Source organism: Malus sylvestris, chromosome 2, assembly GCF_916048215.2.
Source record: "Malus sylvestris chromosome 2, drMalSylv7.2, whole genome shotgun sequence".
Lineage (NCBI taxonomy): Eukaryota > Viridiplantae > Streptophyta > Magnoliopsida > Rosales > Rosaceae > Malus > Malus sylvestris.
Genome location: NC_062261.1, coordinates 33,514,895 through 33,525,460, shown reverse-complemented (window position 1 = coordinate 33,525,460; position 10,566 = coordinate 33,514,895). Strand labels below are relative to the sequence as shown.

The 10,566-nt window shown below is 41.4% G+C and overlaps 1 protein-coding gene across 1 annotated transcript; it reads left to right on the top strand.

The window, feature by feature from the left end:
* Window positions 1-6,941: 6,941 nt before the first annotated feature.
* LOC126584644 (probable carboxylesterase 17) lies at window positions 6,942-8,157 on the top strand. The gene has a single exon (XM_050248983.1). It carries the CDS (start codon window positions 7,027-7,029, stop codon window positions 8,026-8,028), a length of 1,002 nt encoding a protein of 333 aa, XP_050104940.1. The 5' UTR covers window positions 6,942-7,026; the 3' UTR covers window positions 8,029-8,157.
* The last annotated feature ends 2,409 nt before the right edge of the window (window positions 8,158-10,566 follow it).

The window sequence follows — 10,566 nt, the reverse complement described above, 5'->3', positions numbered from 1 at the left end:
AACACCCGAATTTGGTTGTTTAGATATAGTATACCAATGGGCCAGCAGTCGTTCCATAGTAGATGAAACCGCGGCCCTACGTTTTTCCCGATTGATGTCAAGCATCGGGGTCGGGGATGAAATTAGCTAAACCGAGTCTCGCCGAATCCTGATGGACATTTTTTACGCCAACCTCGATAGCTTTTTAAACAGAAATCCTAGTCGGTCGTCCTTCGTCATTGAAACCCTGTAGAGTGATATAGCCGACGTGGTCATCATAATACCTTGCTTGGATCATGTTAGTTTCGAAGGGCTGACTATCGGTCGGGTGAACAATGACCGATTTGCCGTCCCAAAAAAACTAGCACTTGATATAATGATAAAGGAATACAGCTGGTTTGATGAATCCAGTCTCGACCGAGCAGTGCATTATACTCGGTCTTGGAGTCGACGATAAAAAAGGCGGTCATGTGATTACGGCCGGCAATATTTACCGCTAAAGGAAGTACCCCTTTGGTTTGGGATTTGTCTCCGATGAAACTGCTCATTGTGATCCCGGAGGGAATGAGTTCGTCATTGGAGTGACGTAACGCCTTCATGATGTTTACAGGCATGATATTGATCGTCGCTCCGCAGTCGACAAAAACTTTGGAGACTAGATACCTTCGATATGGGCCGTGACATACAATGGCTTTAAATGATGAAGTTTGGCCGATGATGAGCGAGGAAACAATTCGGCCAAAGCTGCTTTGATGTTGTCATCTTTTGTTGTCGAGTCGTCATCAGTAATAGTTACAAAATCAATGTGACCTGCTTCCTCGGCAATTACGTCACCATCAAGGAAACTCGGTTGAGCTGTGCTTGACTGAAAATCAGTGGGCAAAACGTGGACCATACTGATTTCCATGTTATCCAGAACTGACGGGCCCATCGGGTTAGGATCTTCTTCACTCGCCGCATCTCTTGTCTGGTCGGCGACTGTGACCCCCGCTGCCGTCAGAGTTGGACAAAGAGACTCTTCTGTTCCTTCTTCAATGGTTTGATCCTGCGGTGTCTCTTCGGCAGCCTGTTGGTTCTGCGTAATTACCTCAGGTGAGGTTGAGATCGAAAGTGTGCTTCGGGCCAGGACCCGAACTTGCTCCTGGTAATGCATCCGGGCGTCTCTGGTGTCGAGATAGGCATCCAATCGTGCAACACGTGCTATTTCATCGGCCGTAAGGCCGAAGAGAGACATAGCTGAAAATACTTCGAAGTGATATCGTAAATACTGAAGGTCCTCTATTGAGAAAGGAAGGTCAACTGCATCGATATCAGTGTATGGGTCGACTTCAAATCCAAGAACACGAGCTTCTCGTATGTGCTGGAACCTCGCTTTCAATCCTGGGTCTGAGGTCTTCTGAATGATTCGCTCGGCATCATGGCAAGTTTAGACCAGATCAATTGTGTCTTGACATGCTTTCGTCAAACCATACAGATCGTTGGTCGAATGTTTCTTATGAAACTCTCACATATATTCCAAGGCCTCCCCGAGGAATGGTGGATGCAAATTCCGTCGAATTTTGATCAAAGGCTCTTGGATGGCCGGCGAGGCTAATTTGCTTTCAGCTTCTTGCCTAAAATGCTCGAGGTGTGCCTTCATCTCCCCAGGCCGAAGAAGAAGTTTGTTCCATTTATCAGCCTAACGTGGTTTCAATATCTCGATTGACCAGTCGTTTCCCTTTAACCAACTCTGTCATAATAGCTGGAGGTAGTCGTTCATCGTCAGTGACAATTGTGTCCTTCGGTCGCCATTTAGGGACCGAAGTTTCTTGGGCTGCCCGTAAGCGGGCCATGCAATCTATCCTTTGATGCCGGCGTTTCTGAGATTTGGACAGTGCGGTGTAGACGCATTTTGAATAATGATATGTCTACCAACATTGGTTTCTAGGTTCAGGAGGTTTGAAAGTTTTTTGGCTCCGCGATGACTCCGAGCTGCTAGAGTTACGTATATAGTAGTCTTCGTCATAGAATGGGGCATCAAAATCGAGGCGTCGTCTGACTGAAAGTGTCTCTTCTACCTTTACCTTAGGACCGAGCCTATCAAAAACCCCTTGATGTTGGCCTACATTGGTTGCCTTTCGCTGGGTTGCGGCTGCAAGTTGTTCCATTATAGGTGGAGAGGACTTCTCATCTGGCTCAATGTTGACTTTTACTTTACATTTACTGCATAAAATCGTTGTTCCAGTGTCTTCATCAGTGCTGTAATCCATCATAGGCTTGACAATAGCGGGTCCCGTCAAAGCTGTAGGTGGTTCGTTTGAATGAAAATCGGCCATAAAACGTGGCTGAGAGTTTTGATTCCGAGAGTATTGCGTCGAAACAGCTTCGGCCTTCCCTTTCCCTTTGTCCTTAGGTAGGCATGCATTGACTATGTTTACTGTTGCCGTGGGGAATGGGTCAGTATCAACGCTCATCTTCTTATCTAGAAATCTCAATTTGCCATTATCAATCCAGCTTTGGACGTTGTCTCGAAACACGACGCAATTGTTTGTCGTATGTTTGCTTGAATTATGGTACTTGCAATATATCTTTCCTTTAAGCTCTTTGGCCTTGGGAATGTTGTGCCCAGGCCGAAGTTTGATGATCCTCGCTAATAGCAGTTGATCAAAAATTGCATCGGCTTTTGTAATATCAAAAGTATAAACTTTTGACGGTTTCAGTGTTCCTTCAGTAGCCGAGCGGGTTTTGACTTCCTTAGAGTCAACTTGAGTCAACGCCTTGCAAACGTATGGCTTATCTATCACTATCTCAGCTGCATCCACACTAACGCATTCATCCTCGGTCGATGCATAACTGACAGTGGGATTCTTGTAAATCGTCCCCCGAGATGGAGCTTTCGAAATCTTTTCCTCGCGGAGTAAATAATCATACTGCTCGACATGTTGGGCTAATTCATACATATCCCGAAACTTTGCCCCTAAGAATTTCTTTTTGTATTCGATGTCAAGACCGTTAAGAGTAAGTCTGACGAATTCGACTTCGGGGAGAGGTACTCGGCACCAATTCCTGGCTGATTTGAATCTGGTAAGATAATCCATTGGTGACTCGTTGGACGCCTGAGCCATCCTTGCTAGCGAGGATACTGACATTTCCATCCCCGACCGATAAAACTGCTTATGAAATTTCTCGACCAACTCCTCCCAGCTCTGGACAGAATTCGGTGGGAGATTGATATACCAAGTGAACGCTGAACCGGTCAGCGAAAAATTGAAAAGTCGCAGCTTGTGAAAGTCACTATTAACATCTCCGCATTACGCGGTGAAACGAGCTACATGTTCTAACGAGGATAAGGATGATTCTCCGGTAAAAAGGCTGAAATCCGGGATCTTGAAACCTCTAGGGTATTCGAACTGTTCCACTTAAGCTGGATACGGGTGTATAAACTTAGGGAACTTTGGCCCTTTCTTCATGGCCGAATCAATCATCCGTTGGACTTCGGTCATATCGACGGGTGTTGCTTCCACTCTCTGGTCGGATCCGTCTGACCTACTATTCAATCATCCTCCTCTTTCCAAGTTAATTGGCCTGAGCCGAGCAGGAATTGGCTCGGCCGGTGCACTTGGTAATAGATTATTCCTCGGCGGCAAATGCTGGGCAAGATCGAAAGTTCTACCATCGCTGACCTTACTAACCAATATTTCAAGTAATCTAGTTTGTGCTTCACTGGAATTGCGTATCACGTCATGAAGTTTATCGATTCCTCAACTCAACGTCTGTTCAACCGTCCGAGATTGCCCGTCAAGCCGTTTTCGAAGAAACGACCTTGTGGGTGGATCGGATCCTTCGCCACCATCTTCATCACAATCTTCTATCATTCCTTTATTGAGAACGCAGATGTTCCTGTCGGGGATTTCAAGACTGCGAAACTGACCGCCGAGATTAACTTCCCTTTCTCGGCGGGTTGCACTCGTGGACTCAGGTGTTACGGTGCTGGCGGGATTATGCGCCTGTGGCACACTGTGTCCTATGTTCTGAATCGGAAAATCGGCTGTTGATTTTCCCATAGCTGTTTTCTTTTTTACCGATCGCGTTTCAATTGGCATGAACTTCGTAGTTTTAGCACTGGGTCTCACTAGGCGTGCCAAAATGTTAATCCTAAAAACGATCAAGCCTACGTGGCGCGCAGGCCGAGTAATCTATAAGCTAACTACATCATTCGATGAATGCGGGGCGTGCCAACTCGTCGGCCGAGCTCGACCGAGGAGTAAATTTGTTGATGTTGCGTTGGGTGCGTGACTGACTTCTGCATCTTGCGATTGTGGCCGAGAAAGGAACACGTCTCGGCCTCTTGGGCTCTCGAACCTGAAGACAAGGTTACTATTCTTACGAAGTTCACGAATCGTCGTCGTCGGATTCGATCACAGTGATGTTATTCGTCAGAGTAAACTCACGCCGAATCGACACCAAAGTGTAAGGGCACAAATACTAAAAGCAAATATACGTCTTGATAGTGAACGTGGTTCGGCCGTCTGAATTCCGAACTCTAAATCCCACTTGGGAGTACCCAATCATAAAATAACTCGGCGTGCAATGCGCCTAACTTAATAAACTGTAACACATCACTTCGCCGAGAAGGCTAATGAGATGACCTCAATCAATAAGGATCCGGAAATCTTTCTCGACCAAGACTTGGATAGGTAACAAACCGTCATCGCCGCAGTGCTGTTGATGCCAACGGAAGATACTGCGAGACCGGCTAATTCTACGATGACAGAGCTATCTATGCCGACTTAAGATATCATCGGTTGCTTTCACAGTGTTGTTAATGCCAACGGAAGATGTGTCAGCAAAAAGAGAAAATAAAAAATCTCAAAGTTATTGAGAGAGGTTGCGCAGGGCAGTTGTGTGTTGAATTGCAGGGGTCCTTGAACGATGCACAGTCTCTTCTATTTATAGCAACGGATCCCCCAAGGTTGAGTTACAACCCTATTCGGACTAGGACTTATTCTCCTGATCAAACACTGACTCGACAAATCCTACTTCCACTATGACTGTGAACCTAGTCCTTTATTGGACCGGATTTGCTTTCGGGTTATTAATCCTGCCGAGAATCCTTATGGTATCAGGACTCGGCTTGTCTTACGTCATGACCTAGCCGACCTAGGTTTGGAAGCCCACGTACTGAACGATCCATAGCACCCTTGTCGCAAGGCTTTCCGGGCCGAGAATGATTCTATACTCGGCCCAAACTATTATTTTGGGCCTAAACAAGTTTTTATTAGAATTGGGTGGGGTATGTATAAGTATAATAGGTTAAAGTACGTTAATACATAGACTATTAGCAAGAGTTCAAACTAAAGCTCCCTAGGCTACTGCCAACCTTAGTCGTGGGTGTAGCTCCGCCATTGTTTTGAACTCGTTCAAACTATTGAAAAATGCTAGGATGTTTACTTATATGGAGTAATCTTTGGCTTCCCTATGTTTGCTAAAACATGAGTATTTGAATTGTTTCGATTCTTATCTTCTAATGTGTTTCCTTCTTTTCCTTCCCGATTCATTACTTACCCGAAACATGTTAGTAAAAAAGTCGAGTCTTTCAAATGAAGGACTTCTTTGCATGCACGGGCGTGTGAGGAGGGCCAAGTAAAAACTCACAAGTTTTTCGTATACATGCTTGTGTGAAATTTGAGTCTACCTTTTCTCCTACAAATCAGAAATTCCTAGGAAGTAAATAAAAAATAAAAGAGAAGAAAAGAAAATATGTGCGGAGAGCAATAATATTATTAAAATATCATTAGCATTCACGTCTATTTTCTTTATTAGAATTTTCCATATTCAGAGTACGTAACGACTTTTGGAGTGATGACAAAAGCTCACTAGCTACTCTTATTATTTCAAAGTACAAAATAACATCGTTTTGGGCACACACAGTACAAATATAAGTACACTTAACCCTTAACCCTTAATCCATGCAACAAGTTTTCTCCAGTGACCAGGCCTAACAATTAACTTTTATCCAGGGTTTATTAAAGCCTAAATCCTAATTTTATTCTACTAACTAAGCTTATTAACAACCCCAATTATGGCTATACATAATTATATATAACATGACGATCACACCACGAAACCTCAGTCAAAGTTTCCTATACATACAATCCAAAAGACATCACATCACAACCACTAACCCTAACCCTACGGTTACGTAACTGGTAATTACAGTATCAACCTAGAGAAGATATATATATATATATATATATATATATATATATATAAAAGAAGTTTTAACGAAACACTCTCGCTACTATTCACTTTTAACGAAATACCACATTTTTACTTTTCTCTGGTACTTTTCACTACACCTCTATTTGTCATTTTCATTAAAACTATAGTTTTTTTTTTTTTGAAATTTTCGTTAATTTTCTTCTAATTTAATGTGTGTATACCCTCAAATATAATACAAAACTACAAATACAGAATAGTAAATGTAGCGTACATAAGTCAATGGTGCCACACGCATAAGCAGCGCGAATGCAACCCATTGGTACATGTAATATTCCAGGAACACGCTTTTATTTACTAACAAGATCCTCTCCGGAATCCTTTTGATGAGATCATGAAAATTCATAAATTATGTCCGTTCACCGTACAATGTGCGATCAATTTTTGTCAGGTACTGTTTGTAATTAATTTTAAATAAAAATATTTAAAATGATTTCTAATAGTACCATATATAATAAACAGAAATGATTCACGGATCTTTAAAATTCTCACAAAATTGATCTGGCGAAAATCCGGATTCTTTTATTTAATCGGCGTCAATCAAGTCAACTTTTATTTTAATCGAGTTGGTGATGACCTAGTATTTTTATTTGCATAGTTTACCATTCTTGAAAAACTGAACCGCGTCGAATCTTCTTTCCAGTTTCCGACAACCTTCTCAGTTCCCACACGCTTCCAACTCCTATATAAAGGGTCGTGTCAAGGTCTCATATCCACATACTCTGACACTACCTGTAGCACTACTAAGAATTATCACGTAATCTAGATATATCCATATATATATCAACCATGGTCTGCCAGAAGGTTCTTGTTGATGAGGTGTCTGGTTGGCTGAGAGTGTTCGCCGATGGCTCAGTTGATCGGACATGGACTGGACCGCCTCAAGTCCAGTTCATGACCGAGCCAGTCGCACCACATGATGAATTCATCGATGGAGTTGCCACCCGAGATGTTTGCGTCAACGAAAACCTACGGCTACGAATTTATCTACCGGAGACAAACCCCGATGATTCTTTGAAGCTCCCTGTAATCCTTCATCTCCACGGAGGTGGCTTTTGTATAAGCCAGGCTGATTGGTACATGTACTACCAAATGTACACCAAGCTCGTACGCTCAGCCAAAGCCATTTGTATCTCTGTCTACTTAAGGCTCGCACCCGAGCACCGTCTCCCCGCTCCAATCATCGACGGCTTCTATGCGCTGCTCTGGCTTCGTTCCGTTGCACAAGGTGAATCATACGAGCAGTGGCTAGTCAGTCACGCAGACTTCAACCGTGTCTTTCTCATAGGGGACAGCTCGGGTGGAAATCTCGTACATGAAGTTGCCGCTCGAGCAGGGAAGGTGGATTTGAGTCCGTTGAGGCTAGCAGGTGGGATCCCTATCCACCCGGGATTCGTTCGATCAGTGAGGAGTAGGTCGGAGTTGGAGCAGCCAGAGTCACCTATGCTAACCCTAGACATGGTGGACAAGTTTCTGAGCTTGGCTCTGCCATTGGGGTCGACTAAGGACCATCCGATAACTTGTCCGATGGGCTCCAGAGCACCGTCTTTAGATACTCTGAAGCTGCCGCCGTTTCTTCTATGCATTGCTGAGATGGACATGATAGTAGACACAGAGATGGAATATTATGACGCCATGAAGAGGGCTAAGAAGGACGTGGAGCTTCTGATTAGTCCAGGGATGAGTCATAGCTTTTATCTTAACAAGATTGCGGTGGATATGGATCCTCAAACGGCTGAACAAACTGAGGCTCTAATTTCTGGGATAAAAAATTTCGTCAGCAACCACTAATAAAATCGACCATGTAATTGGTAATAACGTTACTATATATATTTGGCCATATATGGGTCGTTTGTTTCATGCCCAATGTCTAATAAATATAAACTTTCGTAATGAAAAAAAAAAATTGCAATTTTCTTATGTTTTGCTGCTTCTTTTTTTTTCCCTTATTTAACACGAAGAATTTATGTAAATTTAGATTAAATTCTTGAAATGATGATTCATATCCATATAGTGGTTCATATTCATAATGTATATATCTAACCTGGTATTTTGAATGGGGATCTTCAGTGGGCGTCCTTTGACCTTTCTCTCTGACCTTGGTCTCATAGGTTGAAATGTGGCGTGTGCTTATTGTTGTAGCATTATACCCAGGGCCGATTCTGAGTTTTTGGGTGCCCAGTGCGAAAGTTTAAAATGTGCCATTTTTTAATACAAAAACATATGTTAAAAAAAAAAATTTAACGAGGGCTGGAACCCAGTCAAAGCTGGGGGGCTAGGCCCTCACGCCCAAATTATATTACCTGAGAAAATATACAACGGGGGGACATAGTACCTAAACCCCGACAATCAAAAGTACAATCATATACAACCACTCCTAGCAAATCTCCTTCAAATTTCAACCTTTAAGAAATTGTTTTCTAGTATTTTTTGAAGCAAAATCATCAATTATATCATACTCCAAGTCTTCAATCTCATCTTTTTCAATGCATAAGATTGCTAATCCATTTAGCCTATCTTGAGTCATAGTGGTCCGCAAGTAAGATTTTAATAATTTCAATTTTGAAAAACTTCTTTCTGCAGATGTCACGGTCACAGGTACAGTCAACATTACACAATAAGCAATCAAGACATTAGGACACATGTCAATTTCTTTGACAAAGTTTGCTATTTCCATGGATGTCTAAGGGTTATTAGAGAGAAATGCTTCTTCAGGTAACATCATTTGCAAAACCTGTCATTCGGAACATAAGTCGGCTCCATCTACATCCATGGTATTTCCATGTTTCAAATGTGCTTCAAGATTCATACAATTTTGTTTTCGCTCTTGATCATCCAATGAAATTAACTTCGATGCATCAAACAAGAAGCCAAAAATATATTCAAAAGCCTTTAACTGTTCAAACCTGTGCTTCAGTTGAGAAAGAGCAATATCCACTATAACAAGAAAATAATATGTTCTAAATGATTCTTCAGCAGACTGTTATTCCTTCTCATTACCATCAACTTTATCATGATGTCTTTTTCTAGGTCTATAACGTTTAGTTTGAAAAACAGGGTCAATTTCCGAATCAAGTGCAATTTCTTTAGCATCACTCATGGCAGAAGCAAAACCAATTTCTCTATAGTTTTCGAAAAACGTAACAAGTGCTTCCAATGCCTTTACAGCAACATCAAGACGCATGTCTTCAGATTGTAATTTTGTACTCACCATGTTAATCTTCAACAAAATGTCATACCAAATAACCAAACTTAATACAAAATCAAAACTTGAAAGTTCTCCTGATGCTAAACATTCTGCATCCCTACTCAATTGGGGATTTTCAGTAATTTCCACCAATTTAAACAAAGCATTTCTAACCTGGGCTACTTGGGACTTAATTGCTTTAACACTTTCAATGTGACTTTCCCATCGAGTAGTTGACAATGACTTCAAAGTTAAACCATCAATATGTTCAAGCAAAATATTCCAACGCTTTGTATAGTTGGAAAATACTGTATATATGCATTGACACGCCCCAAAAAAAAGATTTTGCTTTAAGACATGAACTTGCCATATCACAAACTATTAAATTAAGACAATGAGAACCACATGGCATGTAAAAAGCTCTGGGATTTATGTCTAGCAATCTTTTCTGGACACCTTGGTGTTTCCCTCTCATGTTAGATCCATTATCATAACCTTGTCCCCTCACATTATCAATATCAAGATCAAGAGACTTTAGGACATCTTGCAACTCATTAAAAAGTCCTAATCCTGATGTATCTTCTACACTTAAAAACTCCATGAAATACTCCCTTATATTTATTGACCTATTTGACAAGTCAACACATCTCAAAATTAAAGTCATCTGTTCCACATGACTTGCATCAGGAGTACAATCAAGAATGATAGAAAAAAATTTGGCTTCTTTGACTTTTTTAATGATTGCGGTTTTGACTTTTGAAGCTAAAGTAGCTATCAACTCATTTTGAATTTTATGGCTCAAATAGTGATGATGAATTTCTTTATTCTCAATGAGTCGAAAATGCTCTTGCATTATTGGATCAAACTCTGCAATCATTTTAAGTAAACCTAAGAAGTTGCCATTAGAGTCTTCATAAGGTCTTTCATTTGTTCCATGAAATGCTAAATTATGTATGGCAAGACATTTCACAACAGCAATAATTCTAAGCATCACTTGTTTCCAATGATTTGTCTGTTTCTTGATTCGCATTTGAAATTTTTAGTCAATTGTCTGATTTTTTGTCAATCTACTTTTCAACTCAACCCAAGTTCTCAAATTAACGAGATGCTTTTTACTCTTTTCATGTTGGTCAATCTTCTCA